Raw genomic sequence first — 26,131 nt, 5'->3', positions numbered from 1 at the left:
TTGTTACTTGGCATGTCACTGTTTTTATTTACATTTCTTGATAGCTTCATAAGGTGAAAGAAACATTTTCCATATGTTAATTTGTGCATGCATTTTTGCTTTTAGATTTCTAAGAGAAGGGATACAGTAACTTAGAATAAATAGTTCTTTAATTTTCTCTTCCATTTACAGTGATCACCTCACCTGACCTGCACAAACATGGAGAGATATGGGTCGTCCCAAATACTGATCATGTCTGCACACGGTTCTTTTTTGTGTAAGTGTAAAAACTTAAAATCCTATGTTACTGTCTTCTCCATAAGTGAGGTAGTAGTGACTACATTATTCTTAGGTCACTTTAGCTGCCAAAATATAGCAGACACGTATTTTCTCATCAACTCAATGTTTTTGTTTTATTTTACTAAGCTGTGAAAAACGGGGGTGTTTAAATGCTATTGACTTAGAAGAATTGAAGAAAAACATGGTCTCTTTAACCACTATCTGTGTGTATGTATGTATACCTGTGTATATAAGTGTATATATACATACGTACAGATCTTATATGTATCTAGATAGATATATACACACACATAAATATACACATATATTATCTATAGATTTAAAAAAATATTAGACCTGGGAATGAGGAAAACAATGAGAAAGTCTTCTTCCTATAAAAAGTTGATCTGCATTCCATATGATATAGGCTGGCAATGCCGGGCATGTTAATGTGGGTTTTTTGACACAGCTATAGCATAAGAGCTGCATCAAAATACAAGAGTGGTATTTTTCTTCCCTAAGTAAATGAGTGTAGTAGATCTGTCTGATTTTTACCCACCTTGCTTAACTCTCAACTTTTTCCCATGCCTGAGCCTTCCTCATCCACGGTCCTGTCACAGAAAGGACCTCAAGGAAGAGTTGAGTATATCTATTTTGTACGTTTATGTAACTTTCTAAAAAGAAGCTGGAAAAATGCACTGACTTGTTTTATAAGCCATGTCAAAATGACTGTATCATGATTACTTCAATACATAGCATAGCTGGAGCAGGCTACATCTGCAGCATTTGATCTGTTAGCTTATTGACTGACAGTTCACAATGAAAATTTTATGAACTGCCTGGTTTTCTTTTGGTTGGTCTGAAAAGTGTGATTTTCTTATGATCCAGATTTATATATTATGTATTTATCTATCTTTTGTGTTTATGTTACATATTAATATATAGATTACATAGTATGAGACATATACATACCTATAGATTTCATTCTTAGTGGCAAGATGGCAATGAGTATAGTAAAAAGAACCCTGCTGCTTTTGATCAGACAGTTTGTGTCTAGGCTCACCAGCTATTAGTGAGGTGACATTGGCCAAGCTGCATAACCTCTCTAAGCTTCCTCAGTAGACGCAATATAACATCATCAATAGATTACAGTAGAACAATATACCGGTATCAGTTAGAATCCCAACAGGAAACCACTGGCCCTTAAGGAACGAGATAATTTCTATCATTCACAGTTAGATCACTTACAAAAGTGTGATTATAGGGAAATCATAGGTCTAGGACAGTAACCTGGAGCTAGTAGCACCAGAGCTATTATACATCCTCAGGTCCAAAAAGATAAGAATAGGAAGCAGTTATCAGAACCTGGTAGGAGAGCCATTTCTAGTTCATCAGCTTTGACAGGAGTCATGGCCTTCAGTTCAGGGACTAGGCAGCCCAAGGTGACCTTGTGGGGCTGGAACCAAGCAAAACCTTGACCTCGCCCTCCGCATTGGCCAAACTCTACCAGAAACTAGAGGGCAAGGGAGCATATTGACCAAGTCCATAGAAGTCACCCTCCTGGGGCAGAAGGCAAGGTAGAGAAGTGTACAGCCATGGCTCTGGAGGCTCCCAGGATAGCTGTCTGCTTTTTAAGGTTATGATTCAGATTAAGGTATAGCACAGTGCAGGTCTCCACTGAAAGGCACTCATTGAATATTTTTTCCCTTCTTCTTTCTTGCTCATCTTGACTCTTATCCATTGTTAGAAGGTCGGCCTTCCAAAAGACACCTCCAATCACAAAGTTATTTCATTGTGTGAGCTGGAGATTTTCATGGAAAAGTAACTCCAGAGGCCTTTCCTTAGCTTGTCGTTAATCAGTTAATCTGCTCCTTTTAGCATCTTGCTAAAATTCATAGTTGTTGAGCTAAATAACATTAGACATGGAAGTAGGCAGTAAACATTTCTCGTGTTACCTCTTGGCAGTTTTACATAAATTATATGTAAACTAAATCAGTGGAGGTATATGTGTGGGTGTGTGTATGTTAACTGGAGAGAAGGATTTCTATGTTTCATAAGAAAAAAGCAAGGAAAGACCATCTGAAGAAAAGAGAAGAAAAAGCCTTCAGTACACTCAGATACTTTCCAAATAATGCAAAGGAAAAAATTCTATTAAGGTAATGATTTTCATTCTTTTATAAACACAAATGAGACTTCATTCTTTTTTCCTGCTCCCTCAGGAGAGAAGGAACTAATTAAGGAAAATTGATGAGATTCAAAACACATGAAAAGGAGAATCCATTCACTAATGTACATTCTAATTACAACCATCAGTTTTCCTTCTTTATAAAAGATATAATCACAGAGTTCTGCTAGTGATGTGCCTGCCTGGTGAATGGCACTATCTAGGAAAAGAATAAATTGAGGAGAAAGAAGTGAGTTATCAAATATACCATAATCAGACAGAAACTCAATTTCTATTCTTATTTCATCCTTTCTTTTTTTAACACATTATGTGATCTCTAAAATTAGATGCTTTGCCTGATGACTAGGATATAAATTGGTGAGGCCTCCTTTTTATCTGTTACTAACTGAAAATATTAAAAATTATATAAATTCTATGCTAATCTGACTTCCAGAGTGGAGACAATAAAATATATAAAATTAAATAAAACAGTCATCTAATATCCTAATCACATTCTTCCCAATAAGTAAACAATAACAGAGAATGAGAGAAAAATGGGGGAAACTTTAGAACAGGGTATCAGAAAAAATTAAAAGTAAAATTTAAAGGAAGATATCTGTTAGGAAAAAATAAGAGAGTAAGAAGTTTGAAAAAAATTTGTTGGAAGACTCCAAAAATGAATAAACTTAATCAAAGATAAGTGCTTCAGGCAAAAGGTAATAATTCAGATGTTAAGAACAGACTCCAGACGGTTCTGAGGGTCTAGGAATTGTTGCTAGAGCTTGATTTTGTTACTGACCTTGAGACACATGTATAAAGACATTAAGGTCAATATGTAGAAATAAGGCAGCTATTTTAAAAAGGGCCAGAAGTTTCACAGGGGGTGTGAAAACCACAGAGACGTATGGTGCTCCAGTCATATACAACAAAAATGTTATGAAATGGGGATTTTAAAGCTAGAGAGGAAAACTTATTATTGGTGTTTTCCAGAAATAGGAATAAATAATAAAATCCAAGAGAAGGTAATTGATGATTTGGCAGGTTAACAGATTAGATGTATCTAGTGCCATGGGCACCCCATGTTACACTGCCCCCACCACTGCCATAGTGTAAACTCGTAGAGATAGGAGTGTGTCTTCTCCCTCAACTGTCTGGGACCAAGGAAAGGTTAAGAACCGCCAGGTTTTTGTATCTTGCTTATTATCTGGTGTTACAACCTACATGTTTGATGCTTTAGTGGTTCCCTGATTTAGAGCAGGCAGATCTGCAAATGAATCGTTTCCATAGTTTCTCTATTACGTCGATTTAAGGTATCTATTTCTCAAAATATTTCAAGAAGTTCAGAAATTTAGGAGCAAGAAGGACCAAATAAAACAAGACTATCTGCAGAAAAGTGATGCAGGGTATTTTCAGTTCTTGCGTCAAGCAGATGTCAGTGCTAAATAAATTTCAGGAATTCCTATCTAAAGTCTATTCTATCTTTTAAGGTCTAGCTCAAATAACACCTCTTCTATGAAGCTCCTAATCAAAATTAATCTCTCTTCCTGGTATTCCTACAACTCAGTGCAGAACTTCAATTTAAAATTCAGTTTATTCATTGTATCTGACTCTTCCACAAGACTGTGAACTCCTAAAAGGCAGACTCCTACTCTTGTGTTTTTACTGTCCTGCGTGCCCTGCATCACCTTGCACGGTACCTGATGTACAGCTGCTTGTCAGCAAATTTTTTAATGAATGAACAGAAGAAGGCCAAAAGGAAAATATTTTGGAATATGTATTGTTTTACTTTTAGGTCAAAGTTTGAAATATATCTAAAAAGGTAGCTACAGGAAAAATTTATAAAATAATTGTATCATGGCTGTTACATGAAATAAGAGATACTTTGCATCATGATTTTGCAAAAGGTACACAGTGTTTGAATGGGAACATAGCAAGGAGACAGCTTATTTATGAAGTTAAAAGATAGGACATTCAGTCATGGCTCAGTGACATAAATTGTGTGACATCAAGCTGATATGATCTGGGAGCTTTGCTTTATCCCAAGTCTATAATGAATCCAATTTCTCTGTCTCTAACCCAGATCTCTTTCCAAGATTGAAACTGCCACATCACTCCCCTGCTTAAAAGTCTTTGATAGCTGCTTACTACTTATAAGATGAAGCCCAGTCTCCTTTACAAAGGGAACCAACTGATTCCTTGGTGCTTTGTTCTTCCTTCAATACCACTGCGTTGAAGGTGGAGGAGATCCAATCTCCAGCTGCATGGCCCACCATTTTTCATTGCCCGCTGTTTCTCACCCCAGGATGTTATGCTGCACAACCTGAACTGTATGCTGGGATTTCCACACTCCATGCTTTTGCTCTTTCCTTTCTCCATTAATCTTGGATTCTCTCTTCCATTTTCTTCCCTCATATTGTTTATCTAATTCCCACTCCTCTTTTAAATCTTAATGTATGTCTTCCCTCCTCCCAGAAACTTACCTTGATGCCTTTGTGCTGCTCCCTTTTGTTACTGTGTAATACCCTGGGCTTGTGTTTATTACTGGATTGTTCTTTTTTATGTATCGTCTTCTCCATTAACTCTGTGTACTTCTTGAGGTCAGGGACTATACAGCTCATTTGTGTTTGCGTACCTAGCACAGCGCTTGGCAGGTACGTAGGAATGAATGAAGTGCCCATTTTAGAACTGCTTGCTGGATATTTTGTCCCCCAAAGTCCACTAATACCTTAAAATCATTATGTACAAAGTGGAACCCATTATTGCTGTAGTTTTCAATTCCTTTTTCCATGCTCACTAGTCACCAGTTCCCAATTACATCTTTTCACAGTTTTCTTCTATAAACACCTTTGTTTCAGTGTGTATCGTTCTCTCCCCTAGAGTACACCAAAAGGTTACTAGTTATTTTCCATGCTTCTGCTTTCTTCATTGCTCCTAATCTGTTTTTTAAAATGCCAGATTTTTTAAACATTGCCATCCTTACACCAGTGATGCCTGTTCAGTGTACAGAAACTGAAATCAGAGGTAAGCAAAAAGAGAGACAATCACCCATCGTATTCCCACTTAGAGTTAGCTATGGTTAATAAGATCATACAATTTATACCACATTATTTTTCCAGAAGGAGAGTTTGATTATTCCTTGCTCATACAGGCTGATAGTTATTAACAAATAAAAACATGGCATTCTGCAATATAGTGCCCATCTGACTTGACTTCAGTTACCCATACAAACCACTGATTGAATAAAATTATCATCCAAGCTGTTTCTTGAAAAAAACTTGGAATTCTTTTCCCCGCTAATGTGCCTTTGCTCGGTCAGTAGGAATGGTTGGCTTTCTAACCAGCTCAGCCTTTAGCCAATCTTTCTAGACTTAACTGCATGGTCTTTTCCGTGGGGCCTCTCCCGGTGTCCCACTCAGACAGGATCTGTCTTTACTGTCAGTTCTGCTTGCCCTTTCTTTGTATCACCCAGGGCTGCCTTGTCCTCCAGTTATTTGCATAACTCTGTTATCTCCCCTCGTAAAATGCAAATTCTGTCCGTGTTTGGGAATCTTACATCTCGTGCAGAAACACGTAATACATATTGAATGAAAGCAATGACAAAAGACTGAATGTTCTAACTTAATAGACAGATTTATACACGGGCTCTGAAGCAGACAGTACACTACAGCATCAGATTTCTTACAAGAACTTTGGAGAAGTGCTGGATATCATTGAGTTCACATTGAATTTCTCCTCTCTGTGACTAATGAAAAACAGTGCTATCATTTCTGGCTTCCAGATTTAGGGAGTCAGAAAACAAGTGTAGGGCTTCCCTGGTGGCGCTGTGGTTGAGAGTCCTCCTGCCGATGCAGGGGACACGGGTTCGTGCCCCGGTCCGGGAAGATCCCACATGCCGCGGAGCAGCTAGGCGCATGAGCCATGGCCGCTGAGCCTGCGCGTCCGGAGCCTGTGCTCCGCAATGGGAGAGGCCACAACAGTGAGAGGCCCGCGTACCGCAGAAAAAAAAAAAAAGAAAAGAAAACAAATGTATGTGAACCAATCTTAAAACTGTCACAGAGCTGCTATAATCAGTTTGAAAATAAAGGTTGTCAATACATTTAAGTTTTTGTCCATGAAATTTCCTGACATACCCAAGAGAGTTCCAGATAGCCAGATTCCATCTATTGTCTCATAGCTTTTAAAGCAAATTGGTTTATTATTTATTAAAATTTCAGTTATCTTTTTATACTCCTAGGAACATAAGTAATTTTTGTCTTCTTTTAGATGGTTTCATTTTTCCTTCTGTAGAAAACCCCAGTCAAGTGTATCATTTCCCTATTGATATCATTCTTGCTGTATTTCTTTTTTTTAATTTTGTTGCTGCCTGGACGTAAGTGAACTTCAGTGTTATATTAACAACTTAGTGTTTGTCTGCAATACTAATAAATAGCTGCAAAATCATCTGTATGCTATATTGTAATAAATATCTTAATGCCACTAGTAATTCATTTATCTAAGCCCTGCTGGTTGACCAATTCAAATGGTAGTTGGTTTTACCTTTATTATTATATATGCTTCATAATTTAAGACACCTGAATGCCTTTGACTGATTTTATCCTTCAGCCCGCAGCTGTTGTGTTTCCTTATGGGCTTCATAGACAATGGAAAAATCAGCATTTTTCTTAATACTTTCAATCTCATTCTCTCACTCTTGCTCTCTATTCTCTCCTCCTCCTGTGTTCTTTCTATAAATTATTATAGTTTATTTAAAGAATGTGAGTCTCATCTCCTCTCCATTAACTTCAAATGCTTTTTATGTGTCAATGAATGTGTAATACTTGGATACAGCAAACCCTTCCGTTTGACTGGGAAATAGAGTGAGGGAGGAGTGATGGGTCATGACTAGAGAAGAAGTTTAGGTTTGGATTATGAAGGACCCAGGTGTGCCATGCCAGTGACATTGGATCTTGTTCTGCAAGTGAAGCGAAGGCCATTTGCATCACTCTAGCAGGGCAGAGAATTGTCTTGTAGGAGGGATGGGGGGATAAGTGTAGAGATAGAAAGATCAGTTATAATGTCATTACAATAGTCTAGGTCAGCTTTTCTCACTACAGAAAAAAATGAATTTGACATTGTGACTTGGGAAAGAACAATCTTACTTTGTGTGGTGCAGTCAGTACTCTCTGTCCTACTTTATTCTAATTTCATTGGAAAATGCTAGCCTGGACAACCTAATTTCAAAGCCTGCTAACTGTACACAACCTGCCACTTGAAAATCACCCGTTTAGATGAATGATAATGAATGCCTAAACGAAGGTGATGGTATTAGATGGAGAGAAGATGCAAGTGGGAATAACTAGGGAAATGGAAGCAACATAACTTGATGATGTATTGGATTTGGGCACGTGGAATAACCAAGAATGACTGAAGTTTTCTTGTTGGGGTGGGTAGATGATGGTAGTTCACACTGAGATATTGACAGAGTAGAAAAGAGCAGTCAGTTTTGTATTAAGAAGTTAAGTTCAACTTTGAATATACCACCTCTGTGATTTCTGTAGGAAATTTATAGTTAGGGAAAGATGTAAGGACTGGAGATACAGTTTTAGGAATCAGCATGTGGGTGATAGTTACAACAATGGGACAGACTAAAGTAAAGTGAGTTTGCATATCATAAAAAGAGAGAACACTGAGGAGGGAATTGTGGATAAAACCAGCATTGAAATGGGAGGCCAGGGGAGAGAATGCAATGAAAGAGACTGAGAATTAATAATCAAAGGGCCAACTAGGGAGGGAAGAGATGATATAGCTTTAAGAACAAGAGCAGTCAGCTGTATCACATGCTGCAGACATAGCAGATACAGTCTCCTGAATTTATCAGCTAGGAGGCCATGGGCAACCATTGTCAGTACTTTTCAGTAGAGTAGTAGGATCTGAAGAATGATTGCAGTGGGTTGAGGAAAAAATGAGAAGTTTTAATGTATTACAGGCAAACCTTAATCAAGGTCAACTTTAAGTTGAAAAGAACAGAGATGGTAATATGTAGGCTGGTATCTATTAAGCTGAAAATATCTTACATAAACACCTATTAGGAAACTTAGGATGGAGATACATGGTGGACTGGTATCAGAAGTTGGGAAGCCATCAAGAACCAAAGCAGTTCTAAGACCTGCCACTCTTCCCGCTTCTCTCAAAGCACTATGGTTTCCTTTGTGTCTGGTTCATTCTCTTCTCGTCAGTCTCTTTTGTTTTCCATAATCTGTATCCTACAGGAGCTAGGCCAGTTGGTTTGATAAAACACCATTATCTCCTGTGGACCAAGCCTGCAAGCCAGGTTGCTTCCCCAGCCTTGGCTCAGAATTATGGATGGCTTAGCTTACCCTTGGTCCAGTGAGTAGCCTGGATTTATACAAAAACCAGGCTAACATATTTTACTTGCCCAATAGAATATATCTTTACGCAGTTTGTTACAAAACACCCGATTAGATCTAGGTCTAAAGCGTTTCACTTTACACATTCTCTAGTTTGTAACAGAGCACTTATTGTTTGAACTCCTGAGAAAATAATTACAACTGGGCTTTGTACCACATATCCCATTCTTTTTTTTACAATAATGTCTCACCATTGGGTGCCTTATGTATACGTATGTGTGTGTGTATTTGCACGGTAAAAATTAACCAAGTAGGCAAACTTGGGCCACTTCTTAGGAGTTTAAACTCGATATAGATGCAACCATCACTAGGTTTTTAAGTAGTTGATTATGTAAGGACCTAAGTTCTCATTGTTATGTGTCATCTATTTCATTTTTCTGCTGTGCTATTTCAGGAGAATTTAAGCATGGTGAGGAAAAGACAGTGGCACACATTAATCTTTGAGACACTATGCTTACACCCCTGGTTATCTATTTTGAAGTAATTACCACTTCTCTAAAGCTTCTGTCTTGAAGTCATTTTTATGAAGTAAAATTAATTCATCACCTATTCTACTCTGAATATTATCATGGAAGTTTAAAAATTCATTCTTGGGAAATTCTTATTGCCCAAGTAAGTTTATTTGAGGCAATGAATTATCATCTAAAATGTAATTACTTCTTTCTAAAGGACTTAGTAATTGCTGTCCTTTAAAGTTATATTTTCACTTCTATTGCTTAGCTAAACTTAGCAGACTGGCATTCTTGTATGTAGTACCAGCATAAATAAGAATATTGTTGTAGTCGGACTAAATAGAGCAACCAGTGATAAAAAAAAAATGCAGCACTGATTACAACAGAATAATAATTAGAAGGCAGGAATGGCAAAGGAGCAATGGTGGAAAGTGAAGTGATTTTTCTGAGAGTGTCACTGATCAGAAAATAAATGATTGAAGTAGGAGTGGAGTTAAGAAATCCAGAACCCAAGGAACATAAAACTGAAGTCAGTATCTTCTTTCTCAGCAGGCTTCTTATAACAACTGCTGTGAAAAAGGTTTGCAGAGCCAAAGACACTGGGGTGCTTCCCGCATCTCAGGCAATGCTTTATGTGAGGTTAAAAAGTTAAAATTAAAAAGGAAGGGTCAAATCAGGGCATGACGTAGAATAATCACGTGTTCAGTAATGTGAGCACATTATTAAACACAACTGAGAAGCACCTGTCTCTGGCTCTTGATTCCCTTGGGCTGTACTTTAGATACCAGACAGCATTTCTAAGCGTCTTAAATGCTTTGGGGATGTTTTTGAATGTTTCTTCTTTTCGAATGTTTTATGTTTCTGTGTCTTGTGTTTTAGCTACGAAGATGGCCAAGTGGGAGACACAAATATTAACACACAAGAAGGAGGCATTCACAAAGAGATCCTTCGAGTAATTGGTAATCAAACTGCTACTGGTTAAAGGACCACCATTTAATTAACATGATTTGAAAGCCTTCCTCGGGTTCAAAGCTGGATTTTGAACTGAAGAAGATGATAAAATAATTTATTGTTATTATAAACAAAATTAACCCTTTGAATACTGATTTTTTTCTTAGTATTTCTAAGTTTCTCATTAAATACCTAAAATGGTATAAAATTTATCAATTGTAGGGTTATGGAATCTAGTAATAAAATTACAACAGCACTTAAACTGAAGTTTGGGTTCCTCACACAATAAACAGATTGAAAAAACAGTTTTGTGCTGATATTTTTATATTAAGCTCTTTAATTGGAAATTTGGTATTATATACCGACATCTTAGGGTACAAAAATAGAACTGAAAGCATTTTATAATGGCGTCTAAATCTATAAGATACTTTGCAATAAGTGTAATGTTTGCACATTCTGATGTGCTATATAATTAGCAGTATGAACATTCGAATGTTTGGGGGAGGGATGTTTCCTAATCTGTTACTTTTCCATATACAAAAGCAATTAGGTCTTAGATACAGTGCTTTGCCCAAAAGTATGTAATATACATATCTATAGATTCATGCATCAAAATGTATGATCGTGCATATATGTGTGTATGTACACATACGTGTATTTTAACAACAGATGGCACAGCTCCACAATTCTGTTCTCATTCAATGGAAAGAAAATAATGTTCAGTAAGAAAATAATATTCTCTCTGGACATAAACCAAGATATGAGCCAAATTCACCACTGCTCATTCACTGAAAATATTTGCAAACAAGTTTTCTATTTGTTTAAAGAATTTTCCCTTCAGTTAAAATTTAACTCTTTATAATATTATAATTTGGGGAACATCTTTATTCAAATGATAATATGTTTAAAAGAAAGGCCTCAGAATTTAAAACAACAGTATATATATTTTTATTTCCTACCGTGGAACGTTTTTTACATTTATTTGTACCACACCAGCATTTTTATATTTTTCATCTAATACCTCTGCTTATTTTTTTTTCATATTGAGAAAGAAGACAAACTTTGAAGTTTCTTTTATATTAAAAGAACATGAATAAGTTTATATAGAGAACAATAACACCAGCTCTCAGCATTCTCTTTTCAAGAGTCATGTGTGCATCAAAATCGTTACTATTTCTTTGGGACCTAAGTTCTTATTCATTACAATTTTTAATTGACAGTGTTTCTTTTCCTACATGATGTTTTTGGAATAAGGCCATTCATGAGAGCAGTTTAATTAGCAAGTCTGCCACTCTATTCAAACCCTGAATCAAGGCTCATATCTGACTCTAATTTATTTAGAAAGAAAAAATAAAAATGTATACTCATTTGCAAGTGTAATATAAATTCTGTGCTTGTTCCTTTGGTATAAAAGGTGAGAACAAAGGTCATATACATTGTTAAGGATTGCTATCTAGGAAGCATTTACTAATTGTTTGTTTTCTTATATTGTAAATAATTGATATGCCACTTATTTCTGCAAAAATAGACTTGAAGGGATATTAATCATTGTGATAGGATCCACCTAAAACATTGATCTGTTTTGACTTGTGCCTCTGAACTCAAGGCCAGACTGAGGGATAATATTGGTGTGGTAGGTCCAAGATACAGTATCTTATTCAGTTCTGTGACCAAATATTTGAAGACTTTACATGGGACAAGAGGACTCCTTGCTTCTTTCTGCCAAGACTCCCAAGTCTCCCAAATCCCTTTACTGTGTTTTAAAAACAGTTTAAAGCAACAAAATTACATTTTCAAATTAATTTTGTGGGACATTCATGTATATATGACATAAATATAAGGAGGTAATAGTAGGATTCAGAAATTGAAATCTTGAAACCCCATGTGTTTGGCCACTAGGACCACTGAGGCACCTCCAAAAACTCTTTAAAGTGCCTCCAAGCATAATTTAAAAACCACTAATCCACTAAGGATTTACTTAACAGTTGAGTGACCTGTAAGGGGTATAGTATTAGAATCTGAACTGGAAGGGTAGCTTGGAGGACTCAAGGGAGACTATTTAGGGGAGATAAAACATTATAATACAAACTTCTACTGTCAACTTAAGAATAAAAGTAGATTCATCTATCAGAGCAAGGAAAGTAATTGATAGTTTTAATGTCCACTAAATATTACAGATGATATTACAGATAGACATCTTTTATGATAGTAAGATGTCTTCTCATGATAATTGAATGCTTTTGCAATGCAGAATGGCAGATTTTAGTTTGTTTTGAAAAATTGTCAAAACTTTTTAAGCCTGTATCTAAAAATTAAGCCAGTCTTCTCATTGGACTTTTGATATTGGGAATACTATAGTAAACTGATGTTTATTTCTACAGAATCTAATTTCAATACCCATTAGTAGATGAATATCATGCTTTCAGAATCCAAGCAGGTCCTTAAAATTTAGAACTTTAAACATTATCATCATGCCTTGATTCAGTTACCTCGTTAAGATATTATCTTTTGACTTATTTGATAATTCCAAACATGTGATATTGTATTGTACTTCTATAATCACTTGAAGTCTGTTCACTGATTCTTTGTAATAGTTATACTAATTATGTAGTCATTACTACTTAATATTAACCCACTGAGCAAAGGCAATCATTTCTTTTCATTCTTCAAGTGGGAGAAGAAGAGCCTTAATTTATTAATTCTACTTTTTTTCCTGCATTACTGATTTTGTAAACATTTCACTATGAATAATTTGTCCTCTTTCATTGTCCACTGTATTTAAAAAGAGAAGAAAATGATTGAACGTTCGAGAAGAGAAAAAGTAATAATATACATATAACCTAGTGCTGTAGAATACATTATGGTAAGGTACTTTGGTGCCTTAGATTGCGTTATGTTAAAATGATTTTTATTTTGTTGCTCAGCAAATCTCAGTCAAATGTTGGATTTGAAGGTGGTTTCTAAATTTAAAATTTAAATATAAGAGTGCCACATCCTTAAATTCACTCTCAAATACTGTGTGATATAAGAAACCTACTCAAGCTATTGTTAATGCTATGAATATTTCTCATTGAAAAATTTAAGAGTTTAGAGAAGAAATCCCTCAATTATTCTCCCCTTAGCTAAAAGAAAGGAAACTTTTAATATGTAAGTCTATGAATCTTTATTATCACTGAAAGAATTTTATCAGTACTTTGTACCATAACTTGTACCATAACTTGCCTTAGGGCATGGGGTTTCAGAAAGTTCTAAGGAAGACCTCATTATCCTTGTTAAAGTCTGGATGACTTCATCAGATAGTGATTTAATACATCATGAAGGTCCATTCAACCTTGGACTGTCTACCATCTAAATGTATGGATTTCACGGTGGCACTTGAAGCACACTTTAAAAATATTATGATGTTATTCTGTTGTCCTGCTGAATTCATTATTACACTACCTCAAGACAAATGATAGACTGTTTGTCAAGATAAGTTTGGGTTTTCAGTATAAGGATCAAATAAAATTTTACAAATAGAAGTCATCAAATAATATGACAGTCAAGACCATGCTAGATCTATGTTGTCAATTACCTCTTGACAATACAGTAATATGGATATTTCAATCACCAGTGATGAATAACATAGTCATCACCCAAAGAGTAAGTGAAGGGGTTTCAAGTTGCAAAATTTGAAAATAATTAGTTCCCTTTAGGATTGGTTTTCTACGTGGGCCAATTTTATGTCCTTTCACCTGAAGCCACAAAGAATTGCCCACCCTAAACAGTTAAAGGATTAAAATACCCAACTGCTGTGCCAGAATGGCAGACTGAATATTCAAATATTCTTGAATGCCTGCTAAATTTTTGTCAGATTATATATAAATTTGATGTATATTATTATCCAGTAAATTTTTCTTGGGAATTTTGTATACACTCTGATATATTAGGATAAGTTTTTGTAGTTCAAAGGAATTTCAAGTAGTTTTTAGACAAAACGTATCATATCCATGAGTGTGAAAAAGCTGTGTTGAAGAATAGATTACATTACACATTTACCAGCAAGTCAGTAAAAAATAGTGCTTATTTACGTAGTCAACATAATTTAATGTTCTAAAAATAATTTCTTCAATCTGCCCGATATTTAATGTGTCATTTGAGATTTTAAAAATGCAGCCACTCCTTTATGTAAACATTAAGATATGCCTATGTTTCTTTAATTCTACAGCCTTCTTTACAATAAATTTCTTGACTTTTGTGCACAAAATAGTATTGCAACCTGCTCTTTAGCCTCTGGTGCCTTAGAGTTATTATAAATATTTAACAATATGTACCTAATGTAAATACTGCCAAAAGATCACTAAGGCCAAATATTTTCTCTATTCACTTTTTACTGCACTTGCTTTCTATTGCTACTTAAGCCTCTTTTATCCAGCTTTGTAATAGTTCTAACATTGTAGCCAATGTAAATGTTTACTTTCAATAAATCTGAATTTGTTCAACAAGTACGGTATATGTGGGCACTATTTTGAAAACTCGGTTAGGCCTTAGATACTCCTCATGATGAATCTTGCTTCTGGGGACTAGATATTTGAAGTTCTCAATAAACTCTAAAAAGGATGCTGCCCTTTTCACTTAAAAATACTTGTAAAATAAGAGGGAATAAAAGAAAAAACTCTTCTTGCCAGTATTCCCCAAGTAGTTGCGGTAGATTTAATTGGTCATGTGAGTACCATTTTAATTTCAAGTTCCATCAAGAAATACAGGATTGAAACAAAAATTTTTGTACATTTTACATATATGCTCTATTTATAAACACTTTGGCATAACACCAACTGGAGCATTTCAAATGAACTGTCTTGAATTTTCTAAGCATTTCTGACTTGGTTAGTAATTGGAAAATAATTGTTAAAGCACCACTTTATAAAATACATTTCATTAACTGAATAAGATATTAGTCCATAAATAAATATGGTTGTCTAAACACTTTAATAGTATATATTTATGAGGAGCTAAATTTACATTCTTGTAATAAATAAAATATTTTACTCATGTTACATTTATAGCTGCAAAACCATAGATAACACACTTCGGGTTTTTAGACTTGATTTCAGTTACTCTGGAAATACTTGTTAGAGTCTAATATGCATCTTGACATTCAGTATAAGGAATAGAGAGTATTAGATTTTGTGTTGACCTTAAGGAGCCTTCAGTCTATTTGGGAAAGGAAAACACACACGTTTGCAAATAATTCATGAATAGCACAAGGCCAGTGATGCTGAATGGGAAAGACCAACAATACAGGCAACACTTAGGGAAGGAACAGATCGTCTACATCATAGCAATGGGGGAAATACCATGTGAGATCCTTGGGCATTAGCAGAACACTTAATAGACTGTCCCCAGTCTGAGGACAAGTAAAACAAAGATAGGATGGAAAGTAGGCTTACAGATGAAAGAATCTTGAGTGAACCTACAAAAACTCATACTTTTATATTTGTTGAAACAGAAACTGCAATCCAAATGACAACTTTGATCCTTTAATCCTTTATTAAAAAGACATTTAATCCTTAAATTAGTGTTAATGAGTAGTGTCTTACTAGTATTTCCATTTACTTATTCAGCACTTTTCATAATCTTTTTGCAGCAAAGTTAACAATGATTTGCTTGTATTTGCTTGTATATCTGCTTTTGCTTTGTTGTAGATAATACGTATATTAGAAAGCACTTAACTTTTTTGAGTTTTTAGTTTTTCATTCCTCCACCAAATTTTTGATAATTACCTTTTTGACTTCATGGCTCAATCTTACAGACTTGTGGAGCTGTCATTCCCTGTCATGGGGAATGATATTTCTCCTCATAGGAATATAACTGGCAAGAGTAGAGTTCTACATTCCAGGTTAACTTAAAAGTTACACAGGCTGCTTTTTTGGAAAGCCGATGTTGAGAATTTGCTGAGTATTTGGCCTCTGTTTCTGCTCCTAACTTCCGGGTCCCTTTTTAAAATTATTTCAAATAGTAGTGATTTGTAACTTGTATCTAAGAAGACTGAAATTTTCAAAGATACCAAATATATATACCTATCAATAGTTGAAAAACCAGGTATTCTTGAGTTTCAGATAAGAGAATTTTTTAATTAGATAGGATTTGTTTTATGAGCTCCTGATAACTTAGTCAGCACATTCACACAGATTGTCTCATTTTCCCATCCACATAACTGTGGAATGTGTTAGCAGATATCTTTATCTCTTGTAGAGGAGAAATTAAACACCTTGCCAAAGGGATCACTAGGCTCCAAACCTAGGGTCAGTGTTTCTGAATCTAATCTTTGTGCTCTTTCTAATAAACCGTGTTTATTCCTGTTGAGATCCTAGCTTGGCAAAATGGATAACAAGTGTAAGAATTACAGCAGACTGATGGGAAGGGTCAGTGAAGAGTTAGGTCTGGTTGCCTTGAAGAGTTCTATCAAGGGGTCATTAAATACCATTGCACACGCTGGGTGTGGTTTTATTCTGGAGAATGTGGAAGGAAAGAAGTCTACACTTGACTGCAGTGGAAAAATCGTTGTCAGCCCTTGGGTGAGTGACATCATGAAAGTGGAGTTTTGGAAGCTTGCTGACAGCTGTATTCAGAAGGATTTCAGAGGAGGCAGAAAGCAAGAAACGTTAGAAATTGGTTTTAGTAATTCTGACGGGTACAAAGGCCTGGAGAAGGAGGAACTGAGAAAAAGAGTGGATAGAAGAGATGGAGAGGATTTAGGAAAAAGCAGTAAATTAGGAAACAAGAGATCCAATTTGTGTGTTAGAGATAACGATATAAATTGAGAATTTCCCCCTGGACTTTGTATTGGAGATCAATTAAAATTCTCCTATTCCTTTTAGTATTCAGGAAAGAGAGGATGACCTGAAGACGATGGCCTAACAATGCTGTCTACACCAAGAAGCCTAAAAGCACACATTTAGCCAAGTGAAGGGGAAAGGTAGAGGAGGGATGTTCTGGACCCTAAGGGGACATATTTGCGAACACACTTCACCCTCCTCCTGTAAATCAGGCTTGCTCAGTACTGAGATCTGCAAGAGAATGGTTGTAGTAGTTTAGTAAGTTTCATGTCTGTTGTGATGTGACTTATCATTTCCCAGATCCATCATATTGTCAAGTTTGTGTGTGTGTGTGTGTGTGTGTGTGTGTGTGTTTGATGTACTGTAGCCTGGGCGACACTGAAGACTCATCACCCAGGATGGTGGCATCTTACTCTTCTGCTTGGAAGACGCTGTCCGCCATGGCTCCAGATGCCACCTGTAGTCTGATGACTCCTAAACCTGCACTCTTATTCCTATCTCTCCCCTGAGCTTCAAATTCATATGATCAAATACTGCCACACAAGCATCTCTTCCTCGGTGCTCCTAGGATACCTCAAATAAACTCTAACCAGTGCCCCCAACCCCCCACCATTTGACTCTCCTCTCAAAAAGCCAATGAACACCATCCACCTGTTTACTCAAGCCAGGAGGCAAGTCATCCCCTAGTGCCTCCCTGTCATTCAATCCCCACCAATCAGTAGCCAGGTCATTTTAGTTCCTCTGTGTGAGTGTCTTGAGTGCGTTCAATTTTCTTGATCTCTCCTGTGACTTCTTTTGTTAACTTTTATGTGGGTTATATCAATATCTTCCCGTGATTCTCCTTGACTGAAGCCGGGACTCTCTCCCCAGAGCAGACATTCAGCTAGAACATATGAGTACAGCCTATGACTGTTAAGATTCTGAATGTTAGTTCTGTATGTTAGTGAAGAGATACTGCCTCAGTCCCACATGCCCAGATGCAGCAACTAAAGGGTTAACTCAGCACACAGCAGACCCTCCTACATTTTGGTCCCCACTAAATAAGCTACTAGATTTAAAAAAAATTTTTATTGAAGTATATTTGATTTACAATGTGTTAATTTCTGCTGTACATCAAGTGATTCAGTTAATAATATAAATTCTTTTTCATAATCTTTTCCATTATGGTTTATTACAGGATATTGAATATAGTTCCCTGTGCTGTACAGTAGGACCTTGTTGTTCATCCATTAATATCACAACTATCTTGACCCCCTTACATAATACTGAAGCTAATGTGATCTTCCTAAAATGCAAATCTCATTTTATAAACCCCTTACTTAAAATCCTTCAATGTCTTCCAATTTATTACTCAATAAAATAAGAACTTCAGGCCCCTGTTTCCCTCTTCCGTCTCCAGCCTCATTGTTCACCACCACCACAACGATCCTTACACTCAGCTTTGGAACCACCCTGAATGATTTGCAGTCCAGAGGACAGCCGGTCGCTACTCATCTCCTTTCACAGGCTTTTTCTCTCTGCCTAAGACAGCCCCACTCCCAGTCTCCAGTTTTTACTCCTCTTGGCCCTCAACCTGTTTTCACTTCTTTCAGAACCTCCTCTTGTCCTCCCAGTCTGGACCAGATGTTTCTTCTAAGTCTTCTCAGAGCATCTGACCGGCACTCATCTGTCTCACTTAGCACACAGTGAAAAGGTGTATTGATTTGCCTGCTGCTTTCTCCTGGTCACCCTCCTCCATGCCACCAGGCACAGATTATTTCCAGTACTTGGTAAGTGTTTGACACTAAGTAGGCACACAAAAAAAGTACGTTTTAAATGTCCATCTGATGAAAATGGTCTTCAAATAAAGTGACATTAAAGCCAAAAATATGTCTTGTAATTGGCACATAATATATTCATAAATCTAAACAACTACCCAGCAGAGGGAGTATAACAAGCCAAAGCTAACGTCATCATCATCACCCTGGGCTCCAGCTCTATCGCCTGCAGAAACTGGAGGAATCCCTAGATGTGGGTAACATTTTCTCTGTCACCCTTGAATTATGTATTTTCATCTTCCCATTATTTAACTTTGGAACAAGCAATACCTGGATTGTTAGGTCATTTTGAGAGCCCAGAATGAACCATAAAACTGGATACCTACAACTTTATAATTTAATGTCAGTAATTTGCATAACCAAAGGATCATTGCTTTGCTAAATAATTACTTTAAATAATGAGCGTCCTTAGCATGTTTAAGAGTTAATTTACAGGTCATTAACTACTTGACATACAAGGAAGAGAGATATTTTAGGCTAAAGTACTAATATTCATTACCAATAAAAACAAATCAGTGATGGAATTAAATACATCTTATAATTATGTCAGTGAGGAAATAAGGTTCTTTCCAAAGAAACTACATTCTTCTAACTTGGTATAAATTGCAAGGAACCTGAATTTTATTATATATACTTACTACTTTGTGACATCTAACTTAATTTTTGCAGCTGTGTAATTGGGAACATTATGTTCTTCGTGTGTTTCCTGGTTAACTTCTGGGATACGTATTTCTTTCTTTTTTTTAACTTTTTATTTTATATTGGCATATAGCCGATTAATAATGTTGTGATAGTTTCAGGTGTACAGCAAAGCGACTCAGCCATGCATATACATGAGGGATACATATTTCTTAATAGTTGTAGGCTTAGAGCATAACCAGTTTTCTAGTTCTAATCTGCAACAGCCGTGGAACAGCATAGCTTTCTGCAATTTATTATTTGGAATCTTTTTCCTTGCATTCCTGCCTATTGTAAATCTATCTATAACTCAAGGCCATAATTCTCATACCCTCAAGTACATGAATACTTTCTGGATCACTCAGCCATAAATGATGTCTCCCTGCTCCAAATTCCTGCAATACTTTGTGGTTTGGGGGAACTGACTTATAGTTACCACTACTTCTGGGTTTTTTTGTATAAAAAATTGCATTCCTCAAAATTACACCCTGCCTACCACCACCAATAATCTTTCTTTGCTAATGTTGTGCTTAATTTCATAAATTTAACCTGTTAAACATTTAAGTGTTTAATTTTTTAAAACCATGCAATTAAATAATATTTAAATTTTTATTAGTATTGCTGAAAAAATGTGACGAAGAGTAAGTCCAACCACTTTGCGCTGAAGGTGACCACAGTCCATCTCCACCTCTTTCATACCTTCTCCACTTCTGCTACCCAACCAGGATGATTTGGGGGAAGTAACAGGACAGAGTCATCATTTATTACCATAAATAGTATAACAATTATTGCCATATGTAACATAAAAATTCAATGAATAAGAGATCCACCACCTTCCATCCTCTTTAAGTTTCCTTAATTTGTTCAGAGTGAAAGAGACTGTTCATACATTGGACCTAAGGCAAAATATTAAGCTGTATATAGACATTCAAAAAGCATCAACAAATACATGATTCATTGTTTAGTATACAAAAGTTCTAAAAAATATGTGTGAGCAAACATGAACTTTCATAAACATACTGATTTTCTTTTGTAATGTCTGACTGACATCTGTTTTCAGGGATCGGGAATGCTATTTCAGCTTGCATAATTCTAAGGATGAGGGTTTGGAAGTGTGCACCAGCACATTTCCCATTGAAATAGCAGTGCTGAGGGCTCACTGACAACCTTCTTTCTGTTCAAGACTACCTTCATTCTCAAACTCACCGGGTTGAAAACCATCTCTCTTCCCCATTGCATCCACTCAGTCTCCAAGAACTGTCAAGTCTCCACCCAAAAAATCTCTGCTTTCCCTGGACTACTACAGTATTTGTCAGCCCTAATATTTTCATTTATCTCTTCAAAACACTTCTTTTTCTTTTTAGCCCATGGTATGTACCAGACTCTGTGACAGGTGTTCTCCAGATGCCCATCTTTCACTTTCAAGAAGTAGTTCCTGCCTTGAAAGTGTCTACAGTCTTTAAGAGAGTACCTACAGAGGTAGTTACAATCCAGGATGCTGCATGACGTGATAGGTGGGTACATGGAAGGAAACCTCTCACTGAGCCTTGAAGACCTCTTTGTCAGGGTACTATCCTGCTCAACGATCCTGTGGTTTCTCATTACTGTATAAACCACACATCCTAGCACAGCATTCAAGCCCTCTATGAAGAAACCAAACAGTTTCTGTCTTTATTTATCACAGAATCACTACACATGATTTATTTTCTGTCAAACCAGTTTCCCCATTAATCCCTGAATCCACTAAACCTTGGACATTGTTAATTCTATGTTCTTCCTCACACTGTTTCTCTTTGATCCAAATCATTCTACCCATTCCCACTGTCAGATCAGTTGGCCTTAATCCTCTTTTCTTAAAAATCTCAGAAGAAATCCTATCTCCTCCCCGAAGTCCATCACCAGATACAATCTCTTTCTTCCATACAATTTGATAGCCATTAACTTGAACATTTCTTGTGGCTTCCATCACATTCTGCTGTAGGTAACAGCACCAGACCTGCCTCCTTTCTTCCACTAGAATGGAACCGCCTCCAAATAAAAACCTGTTTATATTTGTTTTTTGTATCCTCCGCCACCCCGAGTAAGTGAGCAGCAAATATTTTTGGATGAATAAATTAAGAATTATAATGTGAGAATGTTGCAGGCAAAGCAGTGTTACTGTATGCTATAGACACTCCCTTCAGTGATTTCTGCCCTTCTACCCCAATGGTACCAAATTATAAACTGAGGGAAAATAATATATCTAAATCTTGTTTTGCAAATTCACTATAACAAAATGGTGACTGTTCGCAAATAGCAATTAGAAAACCCCTCTGGGAAAAAAGAAAATAGTTGAACCTCAACTTCGGATCCTGGTTGTTCTCTATATTGCCTAATTTGCCTTGAAAATATAGCTACCTTGTTTTTGGTTTTTGTTTTTTGTTTTTTGTTTTGGTACGCGGGCCTCTCACTGTTGTGGCCTCTCCCGTTGCGGAGCACAGGCTCCGGACGCGCAGGCTCAGCGGCCATGGCTCACGGGCCCAGCCGCTCCGCGGCATGTGGGATCTTCGCGGATCGAAGCACGAACCTGTGTCCCCTGCATCGGCAGGCGGACTCTCAACCACTGCGCCACCAGGGAAGCCAGGAAATAGCTACCTTTTCTCACAACCTGTTTCTCACATCAAATAGTAGAGTGAGGGTTTCAGCAGCACCGTCCCGATGACAGGAGGGGGCTGATGAGAGACCACGGAGTGTGGAGGACCAGCAGGCAGTGGGGTGGCTGGGGAAAGAGGAGGGGCTGGGGAAAGGCGCCAGCAGGGGAGGTCCTAAGTGCACCAAAGGCATTTCCTGGGCTCATGTCAAAGCCTGGTCAGGCCTGGCCAGGATGAGTGTAGTTGTTGGCTACAGAAAGGAAACGAAAAGTGGAGTAAATCCTGAAGATTCTCTTCCTTAGAGCCGTGTAGCCTCCAGTTTCCACTGGTGCCTCCCCCTCCGACTTAGCCATAAACCTCCTGTTTCACCCTGGGTATCAAATTCCCAGGAAATTCACAGGACACAAAAAATCTCCTTTGACATATTAGATGAGGTTGCTTCATTCCTTTGAGTATTTATGGGACTGCTTTTTTTTTCTGTAGGCCAAACAAACAAAAATAAAGAGTGTTGAAAAGAGGGGTTTTAATAAGCTAAAGTCCTTTTACACAATTGGGAAAGCCCTCAGAAAACCTGGAAAAATTAGCCATGTGTTTTGTTTTGTTAATTAATGTGGGGTGAAGAGGTGGGCCTGAGGCCTTTCATTCCTTAAGCAGCCAACAAAGGAAAGGATCCCAGGTGAAAAACGACAGGGAAAGTGGGAAGGCAAGGAGGTCTCTGGCATAATGTGGGAGCCTTCTGAAACCAAGAAGAATTCCAAGAGAAATTTGTTTCCCAGCTCTCTAGCTAGAGACATCATATCAATCCTGAATCTATCCCACACATTTCTCATGCTACTTTTTATAAACAAAATTCAACTTCTGTTTAAATGTTTAGTAACTCACTGGGTTTTTCTCTGCAGCTCTGGTGCTATTATTTCTTTCAGGTTGTCTAGCTACTCAAGTCAAAAAAATGAATGTTTCTATTCATCTGCTATTTTTCATATTTATCCACGTAAATAAGCATTTCCCTCAGCGTGACTGAAACTGCACTTTTACCCACACTCTATCTCCACAATCACACTCCAATTCATATGTGTTGACATATTTTCAAAAGCCTCATTGTGGAAGGTGAGAAGGTGAAAGGTTGGCCCATATAGGGTTGTGACATTGTTGACAAGCTGTCATCGTCTTAAGACTTGCAGACGAAAGGGAGCAACGTGAGCACAGTTTAGGAATCCAGGTAACCACGATGTTCTACGCCACCACAAAGAGATCTCACAACAACAGAGATATCAAAGCGAGCAGGTTTAAAGGCAGCAGCGGGGACTGACATTTCATAAAGATGGCCATGGCAAGAAGTTAAATATGAAGTCCAGGCTACAAGATATCAACTTCTTTTCAAACAGAACTATCTAGTGTGTTCAGTTTGCCAAAGAAAACCTGTAATTCATTCATTAGCCCTTTGTTTTCCCAGAAAGTGGAGAATGGGGTCCTGGGCAGAGTATGTACTACATACGCTAATTAACTATTTCTCCTGGGATTTCTAGGTCCTGCCTAATTTGACCTCTCCCATCGATCCAACCTTATCTCCCACTACCTCCCCCTCCCAACACCCTAAATTCAGCCATTAGTTTTTTCCTGTGTCCCTTCAACACACCGTGAGCCTGTCCACTCTCCTGAGGGCCCCAATTTTCTCCCTTTGCTTAGAAGTTTCTCTTCTTCTGACCTCCAGGTACCAACCAATCTCCAATCCACTACCTGTAGGCTCAAGCTAAGCTCCACCTCCTCCATGAACTCTTTCCAGACTGTAATGTATGTTAAGAGGGGCTTCTTGGGCTTCCCTGGTGGCGCAGTGGTTGAGAGTCTGCCTGCCGATGCAGGGGACACGGGTTCATATCCCGGTCCGGGAAGATCCCACATGCCGCGGAGCAGCTGGGCCCGTGAGCCATGGCCGCTGAGCCTGCGCGTCCAGAGCCTGTGCTCCGCAACGGGAGAGGCCACAACAGTGAGAGGCCCGCGTACTGCAAAAAAAAAAAAAAAAAAAAAAAAAAGAGGGTCTTCTTAAGGTTTTTTTGTCTCCCTAATATTTTGTAAAGACCCGGGGAGAAAGAAAATACTATTTATACTTCAAATTTCTGAAACGTTCAGAATATAGCAAGTACTCAATAAAAAATTCTTGAATAGGCAAACTGTATTGACCAGTTAACTGAGAATGAAGAGAAGAGAATGAGAAAGTTAGGGTGTGAGGAAGGCACCCATATATATTTTTGTTTAAAGTTCTCTCACTAACATAATTATTCATTTACACTGATGTCTCTCTCTGTCTTCTGACGCTAAAGCCCTAGACTTACACGTCTGTCTTGTGCACCTGAATCCAGTGGCTGCTACAGGGTAAGACGCTCAATATGCTATAAATGAGCAAGTTACCCAGTGCAGGATGAATTAATGAGTGAAAACAGCAAGATCACATTGGGGCCTCTAAGCAATACCTACTCAAGCTTCTCAGGAAATTGTGTTCTGTGTTGAAAATTCTCCTATGGGCCCCAGGAGGAGCACATCCTTGGACCAACAGAGATAGTTAGATTTGAGTGCCTGGAGGAAGGAGCAGGCAGGCCCTCTACTAAGCAAGGGGACCTATGTGAGGGCCCCATGAGAGTGGAAACAGAGTGCACAGCGCACAAGCATGAGAAGAGTTTAGTTTTCTGTTAATTTTATTCCCCTTGGGGGCCTTGCTCTGTGGCCACACTCCATCCACTTTGAATTTCCCTTTCTTATCTCTGTTTTCTCCCTTATCTTCTCCACTCTTTCTTTTGATCTCCTGTTATCCTGAAATGCAAACTGAGGGTGGACAGAGAGTGAGAGCTAGGAGACACCCTAGAGGCTGAGATGCTGTATATTGTACAGATTTTCCCCAATTGAATGAATCTGGGTTGAAATTAGGGCATTTTCTAATAGGATAGAGGAAGCAACTTGAGGCATTTCACTGCATTTTAATATCTCTAAAAAAGCTGAGTAGCTACTGTGCTGCAGGTTCTCCACTGGGCACTAGGTGGATACAAAGGGGAAGATGCCTCAGTCCTGCAAGAATGTGTTAATAAGAGTGCTTATTAGTAAGAGTGATGATGATGATGATGTTTACTAACACTACATACAAGGCATTGTTCTCACTTCACTTAATACTCACAGTAACCTCTGAGCTTGATACTATTATTATCCACATTTTACATATGGGAACACTGAAGCAGAAAGGCACAGGAATTTGGCCAAGGTCCCATTTCAGTGAATGGTGGAACCAAGGCCATCCAACTCGAGCTCAGATGCTTAACTGCTCAGTGATTTTGGCGCTCTCACCCACTGAACAGCAAGCACAATTCCAAGCACAGGCTCAACATGCCGAAGTGTTTGCTGAACTAAATCTCTTTCTACACAGTGTTTATGAAATCTATGCCCTTTGAACTAATTTTGGCATTTATAATGGCCCAGAACAAGACCTTCACCACTGAGAGGATCTTTATAGAGTAAGAAGAACAGCTGCTAATATAAATGCTTTGCACAACACTTACAGAGTTTTGCCAACAAGTTGAGTAGAATCCTGGATATGTCTGCTCCAGAAGCGCTTGAGGTCGGTTCCAATGCCCTATCCCCTCCCCAGGCTGCTGAAGGTAATCTAATTGCTCCGCTCACAGAATGTCGAGTGCGTTATCTGCCAGAAAAGCTGTTGTTACAGGCTACGTCCTGCAAAACACAACAGAACAAAACCCAAAAATTGTCACAGCAGTTCACACCTCCTGGAATACAGTGACCTTGAGAATACTCAGGACTCTAAAGCCTTGGGATGGCATCAGATTTATGAGGTCCAGAGCAAAACACCACAGAAAATACAGTCTGTAATAAGAATCACAGATACCCGTGCGGGAAGTAAATCTGGGATCAAGAGATAAAGCTGCCACCCAAAGTATTTTCTCATGAAGTTGTTG

General features: G+C 37.7%; 1 protein-coding gene across 2 annotated transcripts in view; it reads left to right on the top strand.

The window, feature by feature from the left end:
- Nucleotides 1–10,537, top strand: part of PARP8 (poly(ADP-ribose) polymerase family member 8) — a 179,284-nt gene extending 168,747 nt beyond the window's left edge. For both annotated transcript variants that reach the window (XM_027101141.1, XM_027101140.1), the window contains 2 exons: nucleotides 172–256; nucleotides 10,161–10,537. In XM_027101141.1, coding sequence (XP_026956942.1) covers nucleotides 172–256; nucleotides 10,161–10,263 — 188 coding nt within the window. In that variant the 3' untranslated portion in view covers nucleotides 10,264–10,537. The remainder of the gene's footprint in view (nucleotides 1–171; nucleotides 257–10,160) is intronic.
- Nucleotides 10,538–26,131: the final 15,594 nt, after the last annotated feature.

Source organism: Aethalodelphis obliquidens, unplaced genomic scaffold, assembly GCF_003676395.1.
Source record: "Aethalodelphis obliquidens isolate GAN/ISIS:26980383/991018 unplaced genomic scaffold, ASM367639v1 scaffold4, whole genome shotgun sequence".
NCBI lineage: Eukaryota > Metazoa > Chordata > Mammalia > Artiodactyla > Delphinidae > Aethalodelphis > Aethalodelphis obliquidens.
The sequence above is the reverse complement of the archived record's forward strand: the minus strand, read 5'-3'. Positions and strand labels throughout refer to the sequence as shown.